The sequence below is a fragment of the Spermophilus citellus genome, assembly GCF_964194105.1.
Source record: "Spermophilus citellus genome assembly, chromosome: 3".
In the NCBI taxonomy this organism is placed as follows: Eukaryota; Metazoa; Chordata; class Mammalia; order Rodentia; family Sciuridae; genus Spermophilus; species Spermophilus citellus.
Genome location: NC_138184.1, coordinates 86150468 through 86175230, shown reverse-complemented (window position 1 = coordinate 86175230; position 24763 = coordinate 86150468). Strand labels below are relative to the sequence as shown.

At 50.3% G+C, this 24763-nt stretch overlaps 2 protein-coding genes across 3 annotated transcripts in view; both read left to right on the top strand.

The window, feature by feature from the left end:
- The window catches only part of FBXO21 (F-box protein 21), a 39698-nt gene extending 22234 nt beyond the window's left edge, over nucleotides 1-17464 (top strand). The window contains exons 10-12 of one of the 2 annotated variants that reach the window (XM_081287138.1): nucleotides 4812-5023; nucleotides 6566-6723; nucleotides 15265-17464. In XM_081287138.1, coding sequence (XP_081143264.1) covers nucleotides 4812-5023; nucleotides 6566-6723; nucleotides 15265-15455 — 561 coding nt within the window. In that variant the 3' untranslated portion in view covers nucleotides 15456-17464. The remainder of the gene's footprint in view (nucleotides 1-4811; nucleotides 5024-6565; nucleotides 6724-15264) is intronic. The other variant, XM_081287139.1, reaches the window with a different exon arrangement.
- Nucleotides 17465-21777: 4313 nt separating this feature from the next.
- Nucleotides 21778-23427, top strand: LOC308644254 (large ribosomal subunit protein eL43-like). The gene has a single exon (XM_081285138.1). The coding sequence runs from the start codon at nucleotides 21868-21870 to the stop codon at nucleotides 22171-22173; it is 306 nt and encodes a 101-aa protein (XP_081141264.1). The 5' UTR covers nucleotides 21778-21867; the 3' UTR covers nucleotides 22174-23427.
- The last annotated feature ends 1336 nt before the right edge of the window (nucleotides 23428-24763 follow it).

The window sequence follows — 24763 nt, the reverse complement described above, 5'->3', positions numbered from 1 at the left end:
ATGCTCATCCATGAAACACCAAGATTCTTTCATTGTGGATCCTATAGTTAAATGATCAGTCTGCCAGAAGGTTATGCTGTTGACAGTCCCCTTTGTGAGGCACAGTCTAGGGGTCATCTCAGGTGTCCTTACCCCCACACCTGACTGATGTCAGCACTCACACTCTACTACTGGAAATGGCCTCAGTAGCCCTTGGAGTGATCCTGGGCACCTTCCTGCCAGGCAAGCATTTGTGCAGAGAGCCTTTCTTCCTGACTTGCACTGCAGGGTGCACCTAGCGCCGCTCTCCTCTGGAGGTCAGGAAAGAACCCTGGCTCTTCCCCAGGGCACCTGAGACTCCTTCCCCTCGAAACACATGGTGATGCATTGGAAGTGGCACCCCGAGATGGGGAGGAGGGTAGGGCGCCTAGTGAGGAAGAATTCAGAGGGTACCCAGAGAGAAGGCACCTCTCCAGAGGAAGGCTCTGAGGTGGCCTTTGAAGGCTGAGAGCAAATTCAGAGCCGCTGGGTCGGGCAGCTGGGGGAGCAGCCTGTGGGCACTGCAGAGGCCTGGTGTGTGCGTGTGTGTGAAAGCGGGGAGCAGGTGTGAGATGAGTCTGTGAAGCCTTGGGCCTTGTTAGGTAAAGGGGACATGCTGAGCTGGGAGGACCTGAAGGTGGCCTTGCTTTCCATGGAGGTAAATCAGAAACAGCTAAGAACAGACCGCCTTGGTCACGGTGGCAGTAGTTCAAGGTTGTTGTGGCTGAGATCAGGTCAGGAGTGCCAGGGTCAGGTTTGAAAGTCACTAGTGTTTACTGCACATCTCCGCCCTCTCAGCGTCCCCCTTCATACTGCTTTCAGTTTTGCCCTTTGACAAATAATACAACAGGCACTGAGAAGTAACTAGCCACGCTCTCGCGCACGTGTGTGGGGGCACCGTGAGTTTCACCTTGGGCTGGTGCCTGAGCCCACCCCAGGCATCACCCCATGAGCTTGGGACGGCGGAGGAAGGATCATCTCTGAAGGGGGCCAGGATGCTTTGCGGCTGCCAGACCCATGTAGCTGTCCTTTTCCTTTCTCTGCGTTTTAGTGAAGAGAGTGCCCTCTGATTGCCCAAGGCAAGCCCCTCCCTTCGTGGGTATGAAAAGGGGAGCGCTCCTTGTCAGTCCTACTGGCGCTTGCCTGTGGCACTCCCTTCAGCCCACTTCCTTCCCAGTAACCTTCTCAGGCACCTCCTGGACTGCCCAGTGCCCACCCGCCCGCCTCCACCCACTCCAGAACATGGGGGTCACTTCAAGGTACTGCTGTAGCCAAGGAAGACAGTGGTCCCGTTTCACTCAAACCATTTTCCTTGCTGCTTAACCTAGTAGGTCCTTGTCTCCCCATCGCTGGGCTGCCCCCCCGCCCCCAGAACACTCTGTTCCCTGCGCTCTGTGGTCTCCGCTCCCAGGCCTCCCTTAAGGCTCCACACCAGGTAGGCCCTGGCTTCCTGTCCTCTGCACCTTTCCCCAAAGCAGTTCTGCTCACCTTGTGACCACCTGTACACTGACGCTCCAGACTGTGAGGCTCCAGGATGACTTACCCACAGGTCTTCCACGACCAGAACCTGGTTCTGCTTCCCAGCTGGTGGCCATCAGCCTATTGAAAACGACCCTTCTGCAGCCTACATTGGCACACAGGCCCAGTTTGGTCTCTGCTCTGAGACCCTTTGGGCCAACTTAATATGTGGTAACCAGAGTCATCTTAATAAAGTGTCACTACTGTTCTTTCACTGCTGATGCTCCTCCCACCTGGTGGCCTGAAAGATGAGACTAATGCTCTGCAGTGTGGCCCACAGGTTCTTGGTGTGCTGGCCTTGTCTGCCTGACCTTGTGACTCCATGGGTTGTCCCCTGGTGTTCTGCTGCACAGCTGCGCCTCTCCTATCCGTGCTGCAGTCCTCTGCGTGTACCACTCCCTGCTGGTGCTCAGCTCTGCTCCAGCTTCTGCTGAGAGCAGAGCTGTCTGTCGAACTCCTGTCTCCCTGGATGCCTACACCCAGCCCCAGCAAGGTCAGCTCTCCGCCAGCCCGCACTCATCTGTGGTGCTGCTGTCCCGTCCTCCCTCCCCTGGAACAGCGCGGCCCTTGCTGTAGCTGTTCGTGCTCTCGGCACCATCCCCACACAGAGTAGGCGTTCAGGACATTTAGTTATCTGTTTTCCGTTGGTGCTGGGGAGGGAACCGAGACCTCTTAAGTGCTAGGCAGACACTGTGCCCCTGAGCCATACCCTAGGCCTCAGAATCATTTTGGGGGAATAATTGAGAAATGGCCAGACTTCATGGGCTGTGAAAAAGGAGAAGATCCCAATAAGATATCTAGGTTTTCCAACAAGGAGACAGTCACGCCAGTATAAAAGGGAGTGACTGGAGAATGAGCTTGTTTGGGTCAGGAGAAGGTGCTAACTCAGGGGTGTGTGGAATTGTTGCTTGGGGTCATCCATCAAATGCAGATGCCCTGGTTGATGAAGCTCCCCCTCCCCCCCCCAAAAAAAATGAGTCCTTCAGACAGGTGGCTGTCGAGAAAATGAAGCCAAGAACTTGGGGAAAGCCTTAGGGAAAACCTGAAACTCAGAGACAGAGCAAGGGTCAGCAGGACCACCCGGTTCTGTGGGTATGTTCTATCAGACCCAGCTGTGCCTGTTAGAGTACTCAATGTCTGCAGCTGCTCTCAAGCACTGGAGCAGCATGGACTAGTTGAGCCCAAAACAGTGACCTTCTGGCCTTGTCCAAAAGAGGCGTTCGGGCCCCTGGCTAGAGGAGGAGCGACAGTGGAAGGAAACGCTTCGTGGGTGATGGGCCCTGTTTTAAGGTCTTTCCTCAAAACTTGTGATACTTGGGGTTCTAGACCTAGAGTATTTGGTTGGGGACAGTGTGGAGCCTGCTGTCAGCACTACCCTCGTGAACACACCAGGCCTCAGGTCACAGCATCTACTCCGTTCCTGCCCTCGCCCCTCCTCAGCACATGGCAGGAAGGAGAGCGTGGTTATCCCTGGCCCTGTCTCCTCGGGCAGTCAGAATCCAGCCTGCCTTGTGCTCAGACTGCTGAGGTGCTAGCCGCGCTGTGCATATGGTGGAGAGGGGCTGCCGGAAAGGAGGGAATGCTGCCGAGGTGCCATCGACACTAGCTCACTGGAACAGGATGGGCACACAAGGACGGCCATTGTGCCACCACAGCAGATAGAGGCTTATTGTTCAGTAGGATGCTTTTAGCTACAAAAAGTAAATGCCACTACTGTCCCCAAATTAAAAGTACACTATTGGAGGTGGGAAGTGGATAGGGATTGGCTGACAGTGGATTCTTGTTGAATCTGCTTTGGGGGTACTTGAGGTTATGCTATTCTGTCCAAATGTTATGTTTTTGAAACATAACATTTGATGAAAATGCTCCTATTTTAATATTCTTGTGAATGATGGGTGCATGCACACACCTGTAGTCCATGGTACTCAGGAGGCCAAGGCAGGAAGATCACAAGTTCAAAGCCAGTCTGGGTAACTTAACAAGACTCTGTCTCAAAATAAAATACATTTAAAAAAAAAGAAGGTGGCCTGGGGATATAGCTCAGGGGTAAAGCACCTCAGGGTTCAATCCCTAATAGTGCAAAATAAATTTAAAATACAATAAAATTAAAAAGCTGAGGCTATGGCTCAGTTGTATTTGTAATACTTGCATAGTATTTGTAAGGCCCTGGGTTCAGTCCCCACTACTGAAAAAATAAGATGTTCCCACTCTTGCTCTGATACGTGGTGTTGAAACGTTGGGTTGATAGTCAGACCCAGGGCTGTGTCTTCAGAACCCTGTGACCTTGGGCAAGCCTTATTTTACGTCACTGAGCTGGGTTCCTCTTTTGGAAGTCAGCCATGACTGCGTGGTATAGCGCCCAGCAGAGAATCAAATACTGAAATCATCATCAGGAAATACTGAGATCCTCCATCTAGAAGACAAGATTGGTGTTTGGAACAATATCTAGGTTGTGTGAAACTGTAGTTTTCACAACATTTTTATGTGTTAAGAAATAGGTAAGTCAGTGCTTCATCATCGTTGGATAAGAAAATGATTCAAAAGTGAAAACAGCTAGTTTGACAGATCTGGGACTAGAGTCCAGGTTGTCTTCACCACTAAACGTGATAATTTAGGACTCGGTAAATTGGAAGGATAGGCTCATCAAGAGACCTGCTGCATTCTTAGCAACACCACAGGTGCAACACCACAGGTGCTAAACAGGGTGAGAGTGTGTGTGTGTGTGTGTGTGTGTGTGTGTGTGTGTGAGAAACTTGAGTGTTTATTTTCTCAGAGGCACTGAGCACAGCAGAGACTGTGACAATGTAGATAGTCCTGCTCCTCCCTGCTGCTACTTGAAGCTCTGCATAGATACAGTGTCTCCCCCTGCCCACTGGAATGCTGAGTTCCATTGTGAGTGAAGACTGTTGACGTGGCCAGCAAGACTCTTCCTCGAGTATGGCATCCCTTGGGTGCCTGGTCAAGTGACCCTTTCCCTCTTACCCAGCCCAGAGGCAGTAGTGTCAGAAGGTCTTTTTCATCTTGATTAAAACAGCTTAAGATTTTTCCCTCTCAGTGCATGAGCGGTGGGTAAAATAAGTCTCCTTACTGTGTTTAAAACAGCTAGCATTCCCACAGTGTCCATGCCGACCGAGAACATGAGGCCCTTCTGTGGCCCGCCTAGTCCAAATGTGCAGCAGATGGCAGCCCCTGCCGTCCTTTATCAGGTTATGTAGGTAGGTCTGAATCCCAAGCTGCGAAAAAGAAAAGGCCTAGCTGAAAATATTATCTCCTAGTCTTTCTGTCTTGTCTTGAAGGTGCTTGACATCCTCCAGCACATCCAGACCCTCGACCCCGGGCAGCACGGGGCGGTGGGCTATCTGGTGCAGCACACGCTCGAGCACATCGAGCGCAAAAAGGAGGAGGTAGGCGTGGAGGTCAAGCTGCGCTCTGACGAGAAGCACAGGGATGTCTGCTACTCCATTGGGCTCATTATGAAGCATAAGAGGTGAGTGTCGTGGGTCCTCCTGTCCTCCGGAGCCATCCCAGCGGGGCCGCAGTGGGCGCAGGAAACGGCTGGAGGAGGATCTGCCTCTCGGAGCAGCAGCTGGGTGCCCCTGATCGCTACCTCACCGAGTGCCCGCCACCGAAGACAAGGCTGAGCTGCCTCTTCACATTTGTTTTTAAGCAGTGACTCACTTTTCTAACTGACCTCCAGACCCTTCTCTGTGCAGGAAGATGCAAGCAACTCTACACACAGAGTTGTTTCTCTCATTTCTTCATTGTTCTTAACCTCTTCCCCTTTAACCTCCATCTCTTCAAGTCTGAGTCATGGGTATGGATTTCTGGCGCCATAGTCTGTGCATGTGCTCTGTTTACCAAGCCAAACGGACCTCTCCAAACTGACGATACTGGTTCACATCCCAGCGACAAAGGAGGAACTGAGAGTTCCTGTTAGCACCAACAAGTGTCACTGCTAGGCCTTTAAAAATGTCCTTAAGTGGCAAAAGGTCCTTCGTTATGGTTTTAATTTACATTTCCCTAATTCCCAAGCAGGCTGAGGTTCTTTCTTTAGGTTTCCTGACAACCGGGCTCCCTTCAGGAAGTGCTGCTTCAGGTGTTTTGCTTATTCTCTGCACAGTACCCATCTTCCTTACTGACGTGTCATCATCCTGTCCTTGTTCTGCACACTGGTGTCTGTGTGACAAGTTGCAGCTGTCTTCTCAGGTTGGGAATTCCATTCCTTTAGTGTGTTCTTTTTAAAAAAACTTTGTTATGGAAATTTCCACACACAGAAGAGTAGAAAGGGGAGTGAGAGGAACCAAGGTGAGGTTCCTGTCACGGAGTCTCAGGAGCGCTCTCATTGCCCACCTCCACCCTTCGTCCCCTCCTCCCCACTGTAACTCACACCAGGTGCCATTCCACTGCATACTAGTTCAGTATGTGTCTTCAGAAGGGAAGGGCTCACTCGCGCTCGCTTTAATACATTTACCATTCTGTTGTCACATCGAAAAACAAGCAGTTCTTGAGCCTCACCCAGCATCTTGTCCAGAGCTGTTTCCCGGGTTACCCTGTTTTTGATGGAGTCTGTCTGAATCAGGGTCCTTTATTCTCTTAATTGTATTGCTGTCAAATTAATTGGTTTTCTTTGTGAATTGTGTTTTTAGCACCTCATTTAAGAATTGTTTCCTGTCAAAGATACTTTATTTTAGAAGTCCTGCGTTGCATACCTAGGTCTTTGCTTTACTAACGATCACTGTTGGCGTGTTGTGATCAGGTCAGTGTCCTGATGCCTTTACTTTTGGATGACCAGTTGCCCTGTCACTCTTCATTGAAAAGTTCAGTCTTTTCTAAATGAAAAGTGGTATGTTGACAATAAGAGCGTTTATAGAGGGGCAGGGTGGCCCGAGCCTCTATACTAACACGAGTAACAGCAGGTGAATTGGTAAAAACGTGAACTTAAGAGAAGTGAAGCCATTATCTCTGTGTTTCACAGGCGCTGTGACAGGTTCCCAGGGAGTTGACTTGTCATTCCTCCTCTGTTGGTCAGGTATGGCTATAACTGTGTGATCTACGGCTGGGACCCCACCTGCATGATGGGACACGAATGGATCCGAAACATGAACGTGCACAGCCTGCCTCACGGCCATCACCAGCCCTTCTACAACGTGCTGGTGGAGGATGGCTCCTGTCGATACGCAGCCCAAGGTGAGAGGCTGGCCCTGTCGGGACATTCCACGACACCTGGGCATATTTTAAGCACAAATTTGAATACTCATACGTGGGTCTTCAGTACATTTAGAGGTGGCACTGGTCCTATGGCTAACCTCGTAGGACCATACTCAGCTAAACATGGCTGGGTGCTCACTGGTGTAGCCCATGTCCTCTGTCCCCCTGAGACTGGCTGCCAGTTGTTTTCTCTCGTTTCTTCGTTGTTCTTAGCCTCTTCCCCTTTTGATCTCCATCTCTTCAAGTCTGAGTTCCAGAGATACCCTCGGCTGGCCATTTTCGGGAACTGCAGTCCACACTACTGGCGCTCAGGGTCATCAGGCGTTGGTAACCCTTGATAGGTGTTTGTGGCTACTGCCCTCCCTAACAGGTGCCAGCCCAGGGCAGATCTGAGATGGGGGCCATTGGGACTTAGATGGAGGCTGGAGGACAAAAAACCCTCAGCAAGTCTGCCTTCTCTTTGTCCCCAATGCTTTCCACCTCTGTCTAATAGGTCGGATTGGTTGTATGCCTGATTGCCAAGGGTTCACATTAATTTTACTAACATGAGTGCTGACGGAACAGGCAGGCAGCAGCCTGATGTGTGTCATCTCCATGTGAGAACCCCTGTCATTTTTATACCTCCTGAGACTGAGGCACATGAGGCCAGTTACTTTTAACTTGGGAGAATGAACTTGAAGCCGGCTTGACAGAGAACTTCACCCTCACCCTTCATGCTGCACCTCTTCATTTCTGGCCTGAAACATGAGGCTTGACCTTTGTAAATCCAATAAGAGAAACAATGAATATATAAAAATGCCAGAAGTTTATAAAAGGCTGGGGAAAGTTTTTGTGTTAATTACTGTTAATTCATCAAGAGGCTGAGAGAGGATTCTCCAGAGCTGTAACGTCAGAAGTCTGTTTACTGCCACCATAGGTCATTTCCCCATGGCCCTTGTGCTGGGTGAAGTGTAAGAGGATTTTGCTGGGCTTCCCATGTCAGATAGGCTGTGGCAGTCATGTTATTTACCTTTAAAAGCTACATTAAATCAAAAGTCATACAAATACTTTCTAAAAATCAAAAAGTGATTTGGAAATTATTGAATGATTTGCTGGACCATTTGTACCACCACTAATCCCTTAGTGAGCCATTTCATACTGTGCTTCCTGCAGCGTTTTGCAGGAATAAAGGAGAACTTTCTTTTTATCAGCACCCTGGGCCAGTGTCCACAGCTGCACAGCCTGCAGTCCCTGTCCACATGGAGGGCTGGTGTGAAGACTTGCAATCTACACAAGTTTCTGGAAACATTTATATTGACTTGAAAATGGGCTTTTTGGAGTGGGTGTCTGAATTATCCTGTTGAAGATTCTGGAATTTACCCTTAATCAAATCTAAGTAACATGCAGTGTGAGGTTTGCAACAAATAACATTGAAGAACATTTAATATCTGGGTGTCAGTTTTACCATCTCTAAAGTGGAGATTGATCTAAGTGGTTGTGAGTAATGTTAGCAAGTTGTCTTGCTTAATTTTAAGTTTTGAGACATGGAAGGTCCCAAAACCTGAAAAGCTGCTCTGGCCTGCAGAGTCCATCTTTGCTGGCAGTTCTGTGGGCACTTGGGACCTTAGTGCTTCCTGAGGGCCAGAGTGAAGGGGAGGGAGTCTTCATGTGCTCCCCAGGTGTGTCAGCACACCTGCTTCTCAGAGTGCTCCCTGCAGCTCTGGGCCCTCTCCTTGGCTCTTGCAACCTTGGTAACCGTTTACATGCTGGTGACTTTCAAAGCCGTATTTCCATCCCGAGCTTCTGGGCTGCACACCTGCATCTTATAGTCCTTGGTCCTCTGCACACAGTGGGCTCTCAGGATCTTCAGGTGCCTCTCAAAAAAAAAAAAATTCCCCTTTCTCAGCACTAGGGATTGAACCCAGAGATGCTTTATCACTGAGTTACATCCCCAGCCCCTTCAATTTTTAATTTTGAGTCAGGGTCTTACTAAGTGGCTGAGGCTTGAGGCTGACCTTAAATTTGTAGTCTTTCCTGCCTCAGCCTCCTGAGTAGCTGGGGTCACAGGCTCATATCACTGTGCCCAGCTTAGATGCTCTTAACACTGGACTCCCGGTGCTGCCCCTGCCCCAGCCTGCTCCTGCATGTCATCTCACTGCGTGGCACCGGTTGGGGACCAGCTCTGCCTTCTCTGTTTCTTCATCCTCATGCATCCAGCTAGTCAGATGCACCCCCCCCCCCATCCCCGGCCCCGGGCCTGGCACCTCCACTGGGTGTGCGTCTTTCCCGCCTGTGTTATTGCACACTTGCTGCCGAGACAGAACGCACGGTGCTCTTGACGGTCCAGGCTGCTGTGTCACCTGTGCAGCTTCCCTTCCGTCCCCACCTTCATGCTCCAGCCCATTCCATGGTTCTCTCCTTGCAGTTGACCTTTTGCTCTCCTTCAGCTCTTCATGCAGGTGGCTGCCCCTCAGGGTTAAGAGGTCCCTCCCTCTCAGAAGCTTCTCTCAGCCCTGCCCTGCACCTTCCTACCTTCCTGAGCTCCCCATCTTCCCAAGTCGGAGCACCTCCACATCCATGGTCTCCTGGGGGATGTAGTGGCTGAGTGTGGCCGTTCACTCTGATACGGCCCAGCACTGTGGGTCATCCAGACCCCAGGAGACACTCACGTTTGGCTACAGGATGGGAGTTCCTGTCCTAGGGAGGGAGGGGGGGACTTGTAAACACAAGGGCCCAACAGCGAGAGAAGTGCAGGTTCCTCTTGTGGTGAACAAGAGGCTCATTATTTTTTACAACTTTGGGTTAAGAGCATTTTCAAACAGGTGAAATAGCTAAAAGAAGAGATGGGATAGCAGACCCCTTCCCTCTGGAGATGGATGGAGGGCCTCAGGTTTTGCTGTGCTAGTTGCAAGAATGCTGCAACATCATGACCTCAGTACTCACTCTTGCTTCTTCTAAGAACAAAGATGTGTCGCGTTGCTGAAGTTCCAGAACCACCCCTACCAGACAAGTCACTTCGTGGTGGCTGACGTTCAGTGAGTGTTCAGAGGTCCCCATTGCCACAGAACTCTTCAGTCTCTTGTTCAAGAACAGTGCTCGCTCTTAATGCTCCTTGTCCTTGTTCCTCTTCACCGTGACTCTGGCTGGTTGAAGGGTCCGAGCGGGTTGTCTTGTGAGCTGTCGAGCTTTCAGGATTTGTCTCCTTGTTTTCTTACCTCTGTGTTGTCCTACAGACCAGAAGTTTTCTGGAGCTTGATTAGATCAGGTAAATATTTTCCTAAGGAAGTTTAATGTCAGGTGCTGTGTGCTCCACTCAGAGGCCCCTGGGACTCAGTGACCCACCATCACTGATGCTGAGTTTCACCAGATAGCAACTTGCTAAAAGGGACAGTTTTCCCTTTGCAATTAGCAGAAAATCCATGGAGTCACACTGGCATCCCATGAATGTCCCTTCTCTGGTGACCTGTAATTCTGTGGTTTGCTCTGGCACCTGTTGGCTGTCCCTCCCTAGGTCATTCTGTGAGAATTGCAGTCTGGGGCCTCTGTGTTCCCCCAGCAGCTTCCTGTGCTGCCCTGCCTCTCCCAACTCCCCCCGCCCCCCGCCCCCCATAGATGCCTGGATTTTTATTTAATCAATGTATTGTGATTGTTTGGAACAATTTTATGCTCACATGAGCCCATATTTAGCCAGTGTGAGACCTTCAGAGGCTAAATTTTTAAAACACTCAGATGTGGTTTTAAACATTTCTGGGTTATTTTATTTGCATTTGATTTGGTTTTAGCTGGGTGTGGTGGTGCACACCTATAATCCCAGCTTCTCAGGAGGTTGAGGAAGAAGGATTGCAAAATTGAAGCCAGCCTGGGCAACTTAGCAAGACCCTGTCTTACAATAAAGTAAAAAAAACTGGAGGAATGGCTCAGTCTGGAGGAATGGATCAGTGGTAGAGGGCGCCTAGCACGGGTGAAGCCTTGGGTTTACCCCCGCACCACAAATGCACACACACAATTTGTTTTTAAAACTTGTCTTGATCTAAATTTTCAAGCATTGTCTCCAGTGATTCTACTAACCTGGGTAGAAATCATTAATAATGCTTTTATAGTTATTAGCCCACCACAGAGTGTTGAAAAATAAATTATAAGCCATAAACCTGTATGATATCTTTAAACAAGAGAATTCTTCCCTCGAGATGCCAGATTTCTCCTAAGCAGCATCTTGCATGTATATTACCTGTCGTACCCACCAGGGGGCATGCTTTAACACTGTGGCTGCTGTCCCTGCTGCCCTGTCTATTTCTTAGATACCAGGGAAGACCAGTGTGGTGAATGCTGGGGACAGAAGTCAGCTGCCCACATTGGAAGGTCAGGAATTCAACTGCCATGTGAAAATCTGGTTCTTACATGCTGTGTCTGTAAGGGTGCAGTGTACCTCGTGGGGTGCTCTGAGTGTGGTGTGCTCTCTCCGAGTGGTAGTTCCCTTTCCCTAATTTTTCTTATACTTCCACAGTAAACTTTCCACCCACTTAAACATTCCATGGGAATCTGCATATGCTGGCAAGTGTGGTGACCTGAGTGAGGATCCCCCACACAGGGGTGGGGCGTAAAGTGTCATATAAATTGTAAAAGTCTCAAGCACCGTTCATTTGCAGCCTAGCCGTCCCACCCTTCGGTCTCTTGAGACACATTCAGACATATGTATAGACGCCCATGGTCCCTTGTTCAAATAGCAGCACAGTGATCATTCGTGAGGACTTGCCTGGGAAACAGGGGCCTCTCCAGACTGTGGAATACCAAGCTGCAAGTAAATAAGCCGGTTGTAGGTGTTTAGAGAGATTTGTGAAAATAAACACACGACAGTACCAAGACTCCTCCAAGGATATACTGGAGATTCACATAAAGACACACTGCTGGTCCTTCCCCACAGGCGGGGGCACCAGGACAGGGCCCTACCCACGGAGGAGTCAAAGGTCCTCCTTCCTTAGTATATATTCATATATTTTCAGGCAGCTGAAAATTTAAAATTAATTAAGCAAACACTTTCTTTGAAAACTTCAAGGGAATCGGGGAGACGTCTCAGGATTTTACAGCACTTTTAAGGGTCCCCTGGTTCATCTTTTGCTCAATTAAGTTCTGTGGTTCTGAGGTTCATCCTTCCTTATCAAGTGCAGTCTTTGAACCTTCTGATGTAGTGACTTGGTCTTGTCCCCTCACAGTACACAGTTGCCAGCTTCGTGATGTTTTCTGCTGTCGAGGAACGTGCTCTGCTTTCCTCTGCTCCCTGGGGCTGGGAGCCAAGCAGGCAAACGCTCCGCATCCCGCCAGGCTCTCCAGCCGCCGGAGTGCCGGGTCACCGTCTGCACCTTCGCTTCCCTCCTGCGTGCATCCCAGTGCTGCCTGGACATTTCACAACAGCCTTGGTTGGGGCCCACACCCAGAATTCTGTGTAACAGCTGCCTGGTCGTGTTGTCCCAAGATCTGAGGACAGTAGCCTCTTTTCTTCCCTCTTGCCAATGTGCAGAGGCCAAGAGCTATGGGCATCAAGCTGCTGCTCTGCATCACTGGGGTTGGGGCAGCTGCTACTCTGCATGTCTTGGTTTCTTTTTTTCTCTTTGTGTGTGTGTGTGTGTGTGTGTGTGTATATATATATATATTTAGTTGTAGATGGACACAGTACTTTCATTCATTTATTTATGTATTTTTATGTGACGCTGAGGATGGAACCCAGTGCCTCACACATGTGAGGAAAGCGCTCCGCCTCTGAGCCCCAGCCCCAGCCCAGCGTGTCGGTATCGGTTTCTTTAGAGCAGGTCCCCCTGACCTGAGCACGGCCGACATTGTGGCCCACCTGATTCTTCATGATGGGACCACCTGTGCACGGGAGGGAGTTTGGCAGCATCCTGAGCTCTGCCCGCTACCAGCCAGTAGCAGCTCCCAGTTCTGACAACCAAAAATGTCTTCAGGTATTGCCAGGTGTCCCTTTGAGAGCAGAGTGGCCATCATATGAGCACCAGTGCTCCTACAAACTGGCCTCAGAGCAGGTGGACTGTCTCCATCCTGCCTGTCACTCAGAGGCATAGGGAGTGGTCCCTTAGAGCCAAGGGCACTCGATCTCTTGGTATCCCCAGGTCCTTTCCCTTCCTAATATTCCTACCAGCAAATCCGCATATGGCGTCCTTGGTAGCTGCCTGGTTAAGGCACAGGCCTGTTGCCCTCACTGTAGGCCCTGCACAGAGAATGTGCCTGGGACTGGATTGCAGGGGCAGCAGAGGGCATTTTCGGAGTGTGCAAGCCACCCAGCTTCCATCTTGAAAAACCAAGGTCCCGTGGCCGTGGCTCTGAGCACCAGCCCCCTCACTCTGCTCCCTCCTCACAGGGGCAGACAGTGTGGGGACCCCCCGTAGTTACATCTGGTTCCCAGCAGCTCTGGAGGAGCTGGTCCTTGGGCAGGTCCTTCCTCTGTACTGCATCTTGCCCGGCACAGGAGGTATCAAGAGGGGCTCTTGGCTGTGCTGTGAAGCTACCCCAGCGCCTGGCACGCTGTAAGCCCCTGATTTAAAAGAATCTGTGGGACACAGCCATCCATGCTACATAGTGTCCTGGTAGCTGGCATTGGTTTTTCTAAGGCTTTTGCTTTTTGGGGAGGCAGGTGGTACTGGGGATTGAACTCAGGGTCATTCAACCACTGAGCCATGTCCCCAGCCCTATGTTGTATTTAAAGACAGGGTTTCACTGAGTTGCTTAGCACCTCACCATTTTTGAGGCTGGCCTCAAACTGCAATCCTCCTGCCTCAGCCTCTTGAGTTGCTGGGATTATAGGCAGGGGCCACCATGCCCATCGGCTTTCTGGACTTTTCTTAGTGTGTGTTTCATCCCCATCTCCCCCATAGCTTCCACCTTCCTTCACTACCCAGTGTTTTACTGAGTTAATGTGCCATTACTTTTATTTGCCCAAGGATGCAAAGTTGATTTTACCAACATTGCTTAAAAGCTTCCATAAGTGCTAAAGTAAACTAGATGGGTGGTGCCTCTAATCCCAGCAATTTGGGAGGCTGAGACAATATGACAAGTTCAAGATCACAAGTTCAAGGCCAGACTCAGCAACTTACCAAGACCCTGTCTCAATAAGGGCTGAGGGTATAGCTCATTGGGGTTTCAGTCCCCAGAACTACAATTTTTTTTAATTAGTGCTAAAGTAATCTCCATATGTTCATCCTTGCACATTGTTTATGATTTCTTTAGCAGCATTGATTCTTAAACTGATACATTCCTTGCCACACTCTTAAGAAACAGCATATTAGCACAGAATTCCTTTAGACCCTCTTGTTTTATGGCGAAGAGAAGTATAGATGGAGTCACCCCACTCTTTCCCTCTCTCCAGAGGCAAACGTCAGGCCAGGTCAGGCCTTCCGAAAACTGCCTGCATTCACCTGTGTGCTCTGGAGGTGCCAGGCCTCTGCATGCCCTGAGCTGTGCGCAGAGATGTCTGTTGCACATCGAGACTTCATACGTCCCCTGTTTGTGTTGGATTGTCTGCGCACAGCATGGCTTTGTCTTGATGGGACAGAGGCTGCCCTGGGTTCACAGCCGTGGGTGTTCCACCCCCCCAGCTCCTTCCTGGAGCTGGGTCATGGATGACATGGCTGGGTTTCTTCCAGATCAGAGGTCAGACCTAGTCTCCTGCCAGCAAGAAAGGGTGCACAAGATGCCATCCTTCTGTTGGTCCCCTGGAGGAGCCATGTCTCGAGTTTGTGGGGGAGACTGAACCTGTCAAAGGACTTCACCCTTTAAACACCTTGCCTATAATACCATTTTTTAAAAATTTTTTTAGTTGCAGTTGGACACAATACATTTACATTTATGTGGTGCTGAGGATCGAACCCAGGGCCTCACACATGCTAGGTGAGCGCTCTACCGCTGAGCCACCACCCCAGCCCCCCCAGTATAATGCCCTTTTGTATAATTCCATTTAAAGCTTATTTCTAGTTATCTAGTGGCAAAGTGGAGAGGGAAGAGGGCCGGGCCTGGGCTGCTGGGTCTTCAGGGCCCGCCTACTGGTGCTCAACTCGCTGGACCACGCAGGAGCTCTGGGAGGTGGCTGGGAACCCTCTTGGTAGCAGAAGCGTGGTGGGTCTGAGGCGTGTACCCAGGTGCAGGTGGCTTCTGAAGCTGAGCCACTGCAGGAACGAGTGAGCAATGGTTACCCTATTGTGGCCTTGGGCTATTGGTTACTAGGGCCTGAGGGGTATGACAGGACCCTAGGTGGCCATTCCAAGGAGACTCCACTGGGTTGTTGTCACCAAATATCTTGCTCAGAGAACAGAAAATTGTTTCTCTTCCCTGTGCAGCCATGGGGGGCCTTTGCCACCTCCCCAGGGCCACACCCTGCCTTTTTCCTATCACCTCTAAACTCCATGAACATCTGTGGTCTTTCCTTTTCACCACCTCAAAAATGCCACTTGACAGGAGTGACGGGGTGCTCTGGAGAAAAGACGCTGCTGAAGCTGAAGCATTAACGAGAATGTCCCTGTGCCTCTTTGCCAACAGAAAATCTGGAGTACAACGTGGAGCCTCAGGAGATCTCTCACCCCGACGTGGGGCGCTACTTCTCGGAGTTCACGGGCACTCACTACATCCCCAACGCGGAGCTGGAGATCCGGTACCCTGAGGATCTGGAGTTTGTCTATGAAACGGTGCAGAATATTTACAGTGCAAAGAAAGAGAGCATAGATGAGTAGAGTCCAGAGGACATCGTGCCTTTGCCGCTGCTGCTATCTCCCAAGAGAACAGGGTTCCGGCGGAGACTCTCCAGGAGCCCTCTGGACTCACTGTCAGCAAAGCCACTGCACCAGTGGGCTGGTCGCCTCCTCCCCAGTTGAATGACGTGTGCTCTCCGCCAGCTGCAAAGACAATGTCGCTCTCCGCCTACACTAGTGAATTAACTCGAAAGGCACTGTGTTCAGTGGCATGGCTTGTATGCTTGTCCTGTGGTGACGTTCGTGACATTCTGTCCTCATGAAGTCTCACAGCCAACACCTGTTCTTTTTATCCACTGCCATCCTCTGTCTGTCTCCATGTCTCAGAACATTTCACTCGCTGGGCAGATGGGCTTGTCCATTTGCAGTAATTTCTTTCTGATGTCTCCGTGGGACGTGTGCGGTCTTGAGTCAGGCTTGTCTGTCTGTTACCCTGAATTTCCTGGCGTATTCGGAGGTAAAGTCGTTCGCTGTCTTGGCAGCACCTTGGAGATGGAGACGTCAACAAGCAAATGGTAATTAGAATCTTTAGAACTTATTTTCTTGCTGATACATGAAACACAGATTTTAAGTGTTTGTCTCTCTTTTTTTTTTTTTTAATTTAAATTGGGAGAATAACAGTTTTCCCTTCCAAATTCCTCTCTTGGAATTATGCACATTTCTATAAATCATGAGTTTTCTATTTTATTACATAAGATTCTTTAGGAAATGCATAATAATGGCTTTCGTGGATTTTTCCACATTCATCTTCTGTTTCTTTAAAATGACTACTTTATTTTTAATCTTAAAAAATCTGCTCCAGTATCATGAGTAGGTCTTAAATCAGTGATGGGTTCTTTTTTTTTGTAGTGAGCCACACAGATCTGATGTTGAAATAGTCTCATAAATTGTACTCTCTGGTCTCCAAAGACCAAAAAGTGGGGTTCCACTTTTCTAATCGAAAAGAAAGAACTAATGAACCTTAATTTTCTTTTTAAAGAAGGAGGGATTCCACGCCCTTGTCATTCCTTAGAGTCAGTTCCAGACCCTTTGAATGTGGTGGGGTAGAAAGAAGTCAGTGTCTTTCATGTGAAGCGTGTTGGCTGGTGGGAAAAAAGGGGTGTGTGTGATCTGGCTTCTCGGGCCATCGGTGCCCTGAAGCACCAGGACGAAGCCTGTGTCCTAGTCACTTGGGAAAGCCCGGTCCTGCTCGGGCTGCCTGGCTCCTTTTCCATGTTCTTAGTAACTGAGCTGAAGGGACCGAGTCTGCAGCTCTGGAGTTGCCGCTACTCGCCACCTGCCAGTTCTCAAGTGAGCTAGCTTGTGATTAGCCATAGAGCTCACTCCTGGAGTTAGGACTTAGTTACTTTGCGCTCTGCGTTTAAAATGCATAATCCATTTGCTGTAGCCAGCGAGGCTTTAGGAGGCCGCAGTCCAGCCAGCCTCGCCACGTGTCTGCCATTTGCATGCAGTATTCTCACCGCGTTGAATGACTGCTTCTTGTTTACCCTTTGGAAACCCTGGGATGACCAAGGTTCGGGGAACCCACCTGAGACCACTTCCTAACAAGTGAAGGCCACTAGGCGGTTACTGGAAGGAGATGGGGACTTGGCTGGCCGGCTCCTTCCGCCTGAAGTAGCTGCCACCCAGTGTCTGTGTTCCTCATCAGTCAAATCCAAAGTCAGGTGATTTGAACTTGCATTTGAAAATGTGACCACTCACAACACCTATCCTGCCTGAGGTGGCGGGATTTCACACTACTCTCGCTTAAGGGTAAAAATTAGATAATATGGAATTAACGTTAATGAGATGCATTACTAAGAAACCTTGGAGCATGCTGAGTTATAACTGTTGGTTTTTCGGTTTGATTTCCTTTTTTCTTAGAGTAACATCAAAGCCAAGAAAGATGGTTTTACCTTTACTGACCCAACTGTAAATATGTATCTAGACTGTTTTTAAATGTGTTTCCTCATGAATGCTTCATTTGGCTCCAGGAAGCCTGTATCACCTGTGTAAGTTGGTATTTGGGCACTTTATATTTTTCTAAAAACGTGTTTTGGATCCTGTACTCTAATAAATCATAAGTTTCTTTTTAAAAAATTTTCCAAAAGTTTTCTCCATTTTAAAAAGCCCTGTTATAAAAGTAGAACTTTCACAATGTTAAAATATGAAATATTTGGATATAGTAACTTCTTTTCTCTTCAAATGAATGCCAAGATTTTTTTGTATAATGATTAATAAATGGAACTTACCCAGAGAAAACCATGCAAATGGCCTGCCCAATTTCGTTTCAGAACAAAAAGCCCAGCCGCAATGAAAGAAGGATCTCTAGCCTCTCTTCTGATGGAGTGTGAAAGGTTTGCCCTGTGAGTCCTTGACAGTGGTGGGGGTGCCCGTGTGCCCGGGTTTCCAGGCCGTTACTTTACCAGCTGTAGTAGCTTTACAGTCCTCGAGTATCTTGTTGTCATGCAAATACCGCACCTGTTTAATCCTGTGAAAATACACATCAACCGAGAGCTGCAGATGTCTGCAGGAGAATCAGGTCTGCAGTGTGTCTCGTCAGTGTCGCCCAAGCACTGCGCTTCGCATGGTGGACCCAGTGTCCTCCGCAGCACACCTCTGCCCTGTTACTGCCATGTGAGGGCAGTAGTTAGGGCTACACAGGGTCAGCGATTTCCTGCCCTCGTGTTCCTCCCGGCCATTAGCACACTGCTGTGCAGAGTGACTTTCCCAGGAGGGCGGACAGCGGGTCGAGTCTTCCTAACCTGGTAGGACCTAGAATTCTCACTCCTGGAGATGCTGGTGGCTGTGTTGCATGTGTGTATTGAGCTGCAGGCCAATGTGGAGCCAGGACTCCTGGTAACCCCCCAGCAGCTCTGTGGGCAGGGCCTGTTGGCAGGCGCGGACTGTCTCTGTTGCATGTCCTTCATTATCAAGATATAAAAAAGTATCCTGACTCAAGGGCTCTACAGAAGCAGGCTGCAGGCGGGGTTGGCTGTGGGCCAAGTTCTGCTGACCCTGCTGAAATGTGCGTGGGCTAAGGTTAGTGCCCACTGCAGGCAGGGAAGTCCAGATGGGACGGCAGGTGGGTGGAGGGAACCCAGGTCTCCCAAGGTTGCCAGGAACCCGTAGCTCCAGCCTTTCAGAGCCACACTGTCAATAAGGAGCAACTCCCTTGCCTTACTTTGTCCCCTGTGGTACTGAGATGGCACCCAGAGCCTCGTGCACACCAGGCAGGCGCTCCACGCTGAGCCATGCCCCCCCCAGCCCCCTCGCAATCCTCTGATCCCTCCCCTCCCAGCTTTATCATTTTAGTTCTGAAATTCTAGAATCTTGAGACTCTAGGACTTCCTTCCTTGATTAAAATGTGCAAATATAGAATAAACATGGCCACTTGGCAGTGATTGCATTAGGGCAGTGCTAGATCTATAATATAGACCCCAGAACACTGTGGCTCAAACCCAAGAGAACTTCCCTGCAGGGGTGACCCTGGGCGGGAGAGGGACACCCCGCATCGCGGCCCTCAACAGGCATTTGGAGGCTGTGTAAGTGGCTTCTGAGAGTCCTGGGGACCCTCCACCCAGCCCTTAGGAGAGGTTTCCCTGAGCCTGGTGTAGAGGCACTTCCTGCACCACCCATCCCACACGAGAGGTGGGACTTGCAGTCCTCATTCCAGTGAAGAGGGCCCGCTGCCACGGTCCATCCTGGAGTGCCACACCATGCCACCTGTGTTGACAGGCATTACCAGTCTCCGGCTCAGTCACCCCGTCTCAGTAGGATGCAGTGGGGTACCCCTTACAGGTCCTGCTGCTGTGGTGAATTCAGAGCCCCCATACACAAATGGCTGTGGAAGGGGAGGAGAGGGTCGGTCCTCCTGACAGGGGGATGTTACATACGCTGTACCCACCTCAAGCCAGAACTTGAGTTACATGGCTGCACCCCAACTCCAGAGGCTGGGGAGTCCGTTCCTGGTGGGACATTTACAGTGGGGGCTCCGCCCTGTGTGCACCCCACCCTGCGTGGCCTCCACCCAGGGTTCCTGATGGGCTCTGCAGGTTCTCCCTCAGCCTTGGGGACCAGTGACTGACAGCTAGCCTCAAGTCCCTTTTGGAGATGAAGCAGGGACTGGACACCTGTTATCAAAGCTCCCGTTAGGGAGAAGGGAGGAGACACCCCGCATCACTGGTCTCCAGCAAGGTGACATCCTGTGGGGCTCCTGCAGAACCCTACCCTGGCCTGTGGTGACTCAGTGGACCCTGACTGCTCTCCTGGAGGAACGCCCTCCCTTTCTCCATGACCCAGGCCTCCCTCCGGGCACATCAGGATGGCGTCAGGGCGCGTCCTCCCTGCGCAGCAGAGCCCGTACCTCCCCGCTCTTCCTGCCTGCCAGTGCGGGAGCCATCCCTAGGCTCGTTCCTTTGTATTTACAATAAGCTTGAACTTCCTCTGAGAAATTTCCAAGGCTACTTAACCACCTACTAGTGCCAGTAAAGTGTCTGAAGTTCTCTTCCAGAACATTCCCACCTACTTCATGGTCTTGTACTACATATTAACCAAGATGAATCTGGCTTAACTGAAAAATGTTTAATGGTCCTTTGTTCAGTGATTTCATCCTTTGCTCATTCATTCATTCAATTTTTGCAGGTGGGTCTCAGTGGCCTCACTCTCGGGCTCCAGCCATCCTCCTGCCTCAGCCTCCTGAGTAGCTGGGACTGCAGGCACCCGCCCCTGCGCCCAGCTGCAGACTCCACTTTCAGCACAGGGAGCAGGAGATCCCTGGCTCTTGTTCCTTGCAGTCTTGAGAGCAGCTCGTTTCTGCCTGAGCACCTGTCCTTCCTGTCCTTCCCTTGCAAGAAGCAGCAAAGAGCAACAGGAGACTGTGTTCAGTCCGTGCAGGCTGCTGGCCGCCTCAGCTAACTAAGGGCTGTGGCTCCCCGTTGCAGGTTGTCAGCAACACCGTCCCAAATGGGACCCCAGCCCAGCTCTCCAGCTCTCCGCCTGCTGTAGGGTCTGCCCAGCCTGCAGGGCCAGGCCTAGCCATAGTTTATGTCACAGCGCTTCTCCTCCCAGTGACTTTCTTCAGGTTTATAGTGGGCGCGTGTTCCCATAGGAAGTTCCGCTTCCTGCTCAGCTATTCCCAAAATTGAGGACAGTGACACAGAGTCTCTTGGGAAGTGAACTAGCCAGAGCCAGGTACTTAGTAAACGTGAGAGAGAAGGAACCCGGACAGTTCTCAGGAGACCTTTTTTGTGTTCAAGTTGCAGGATTTAGGGGAAGCTAGAGAGCCCTTGGGACTGGGACAGTGGCCTTCCCATTGCCAACACCCAGTGATTCTCTTGGTTCCTTGATGGTCTATCATGGGTCGCAGGATGATGGTCCCCATCGTCCACTACCATGCAGAGGGCCTGACCCTTGGGATCCTACCATCACCCACTGCAGTGTCTCTCAGCCTGTTTTTTGGCACTGTCCCCTTTCAGAAGCTACAGGGGAGGCTGAGGCAGGAGGATCACAAGTTCAAGGGCAACTTGGAGAGGCCTTATCTCAAAATATAAAAGGGCTGGAGATGTAGCTCAGTGGTAGAACATCCCTAGCATAGGGGAGAAAACTGCGGGATAAAGCTCAGGAGAAACCATTTTCCTGAGCCTCTGCCACCCTTGAGGGAATGGGTCCCTGCTCTCTTCCCACCTCTTGCTGGTTGATGCCGGTGCCTAGTCTTTGAGGGGCTGCCAAAAGTGCTGCCTTTCCTTGCGCCTGGAGCTTTGGTGAATACAGGAGAAGGACATCTCTGTCCCCTGTAAGGGCTAAAATGTCTACTGTGGACAAAGACCTTTGGATTATATGCTACGAAATCCTCTTTGCTTAGTATATTGACTCCACCCACCCAGATCTCTTGAAGGCTGTTTCTTTTTTAAAAGTCCCCAATTATGGGCTGGGGCTGGGGCTCAGTGGTAGCACACTCGTCTGGCATGTGTGAGGCCCTGGGTTTGGTCCTCAGCACCACATAAAAATAAATACATAGGGCTGGGGATGTGGCTCAAGCGGTAGCGCGCTCGCCTGGCATGCGTGCGGCCCGGGTTCGATCCTCAGCACCACATACCAACAAAGATGTTGTGTCCGCCGAGAACTAAAAAAAAAAATAAATATTAAAAATTCTCTCTCTCTCTCTCTCTCTCTCACTCTCTCTTTTAAAAAAAAATAAATAAATAAATAAATAAATACATAAAGTAAAGGTATTGTGTCCACTACAACTAAATATATATATATATACACACACACACACACACACACACACACACATATATATATATATATTAAAGTCCCTAATTAATTGAAAGGGTTTTATGTTTTGTTTTGTTGCCTCTTATAAAGATGGGATAATCAGGGCTAGCCCGGCTCAGGCCTAAGTCTCGGCGACATGGCTAAAGTCACTAAGAAAGTTGGAATCCTTGGTAAAGATGGGACCCGCTACGGTGCCTCCCTCCAGAAAATGGGGAAGAAAACCGAAATCCGCCAGCAGGCCAAGTACACTCATTCCTTCTGTGACAAAACCAAGATGAAGAGATGGGCTGTGGGGATCGGGCACAGGAAAACAGTGGCTGGGGGTGCCTGGCCCTACGGCCCCATGTCTGCCGTCACTGTCAAGTCTGCCGTCAGAAGGACGAAGGAATTGAAGGGCCAGCCGAAAGTCCCAGCATATCACAAAACTGTGGCTTACTGTTGATTGCATTAACTGGGTGTTCTGATGTGACTGCATTCATATTGCCCCCTCAAAAGCGATTTGTAAATGGAAGCCCTTCCAATTTGAATTGGAAAGTTTTGCTGAGGCGGGTTATTGTGATCAGCTTTTTCCTCCAGTAGTCAGATGACAATGGCCTGAAACTAAGTCTTACAGCTTGGGTGAGTATATGCTTAGCTATTTTTTTTTTAACCACTGTTCAACTTCTCAGAGACACATTGACAGATTGTGCACAGTTTGTTTTAAAGGTAGAATGTGCTAAAATACACAAAGGACATACACAAACTGAAAAACAAACGGGATAAGAGAAGCGGAGTGGGAAGACTCCGGGCAACAGCTACTGTCACCTGAAATGATTTCCTAAATATTTCCACAAGGTTAGTTAGAAAAATTTGAAAGTCCAAGGACCCCTCAGCGATCAGTGATTTGCTACCAATGGGAATGGTCAGGCCCGTGACAGTGAAGGGACCTTGATTTGGCCAAGGGTCTCGGAACCTGGGCCTTTGGGCCAGACCACAGGGACATTTCTCCTGCTCCCCCCCAGCTGCCTCCTGGGTAGGGGCTTTGTGCCCTCAGACACCCTCTAGTGATGCCATCTCTGATTATTTGGGACTCACGCCTTGTTTGCTCAGTGAGCTCCTGGCCAGGTCATTCCACTGGCATTTGTTTGGTTGAAGGAAAAGAGGACAGGCTCTCCCTCTGTCCCAGCAGTCTGTGCGCTGGAAGTTTGGGGAAACCCTATTCTGAGCCTGCAGAGGCTTTTTACGGGGAGTCGCTTCTGCCAGTGCTGTTTCCTCTACGGCAGGGGCTGCCCAACTGTTTCTGCAAAGGGCCAGATAGTATGCCATTCTGGATTCCTGGGCCAGATGGTTGCTGTCGCAATTACTCTGCCATTGCGGTAGGATTTCAGAACGAGTGTGGCTGTGGGCCAGGGTGGCCCTCGGCCTGCGTGTGCCTAAAGAAACACCTAGACTTGTTCTTTTAAGGAAGTCTAAGCAACATCAAAATTTTGAAAAGGGTTGTGGGTCAGATAGAGCTCGCACTTAGCATCCTCAAGGCCCAGAGCACAATCCCCACCTCCCAAGCAAACAAAAAGTTGGGGAAAAAAGTGGAATAGAAACCCAGGTGCCCAGTACCAGGACTCGCCATTGGACACCGGCTGTAGCTTCTTCATCTTCTTTTCAAGGTTGTGTGCCCTTTCTCCCGGGCCATTTGAAGATATCTCCAACTAGCCCGAACTTCTCCCTGAGTATTTGAGCTTATATCTCCGAAGGATGAGAACACAGTACCAAGCATACCTAAGGCGATTAATAGTGATGCAAAAAGTACATCCAAAACATGAAACTGAGTGTTTGGGATCAACCACTTTATCATAAAATCTTAGGCCACTTCAGTTTGGAGCCACACCCTGGTCTATAGCTGGAGTCAGAGTGGAAGTGGGTAAGGTTGGAACTGTCAAAGAAAACGACAGTTGAAGAGCCGACCCTGGGCTGAGGTGGGGCTCCGGGCAGGGCACTTCCTAGCAAGCACAAGGCCCTGTGTTCCAACCTCAGCCATCCATGCCGAGCCCCTTGGCCCACGGTGAACCTTGAGGTTGCTAACAACAAAACAACTGCTGTCTCGGGTGAACCTAGGTTCTGGAACCTCCTCTCACCCTGGAGAAACCATCTGCTGCAGCAGGGAGCTCTACCATCCTTGAGGGAATGGGTCCCTTGCACTTTCCAGACACCGTTGAGTGGGAATCCACAGGACAAGCACCATATCCTGTGTCCCCAGGCCCAGTGCTGAGCCCCTAACCCCCACAGGGCCTCACGAGGCTGTGCAGATTCAGCGACCCCAGAGGTCCCTTGTAGAGGCCTAGGCACCATCCTGTGCTCTCATTAGTCATATCATCTAAGATCTTGACTTAATCCACCACATTCACTAAGAGAAGCTATTTGGGTCAAGTAAGGAGAACGGCCCGTCCAGAGTTGGGAGCTGCGACTTGTCCCTATGCGAGGCAGGACAGCTCTCAGCAGCTGCGTCTGCAGAGAACAGAACCGTCTCTTCTCAGGGCGCCAGTGAGCCAGGAAGCGCTGACGTGTGGAGATGCTGACTCTGTTCACACCCTCGCTGCCCGCCCAGTGGCTGCCCCTGGCCACGCAGGGGCACGGCCTTTGGTGTGCTGGCCCCAGCCTCTCTCTTTTTCCCAAGCAGCAGGCCAGCTGGCTGCGTCTTCCATGTGTCTTCTCAGTGCTGGGGCTCTAACCAGGACTTTGCAAGCTCTACCACTGAGCTGCACCCCCAAGCCCACGTGTGGTTGTGTGTGTGTGGTTTTTGTTTTTGTTACCCGGATTGAACTCAGGGGCACTCCACCACTGAGCCCCATCTCCAGCCCTATGTTGTACTTTATTTAGAGACAGGGTCTCACTGAGTTGCTTAATGCCTTGTTAAGTTGCCGAGGCTGGCTTTGAACTTGCGATCCTCCTGCCTCAGCCTCCTGAGTGCTGGGATTACAGGTGTGCACCAACACGCCTAGATATTTTTTTCCTGTATTGCCCAGGCAGGGCCCCAACTCCTGCCTCAGGCAGTCCTC

What these genes read in the sequence shown, in the direction of transcription:
- LOC308644254 (XM_081285138.1), top strand. Translation starts at nt 21,868, where the DNA reads ATGGCTAAAGTCACTAAGAAAGTTGGAATCCTTGGTAAAGATGGGACC.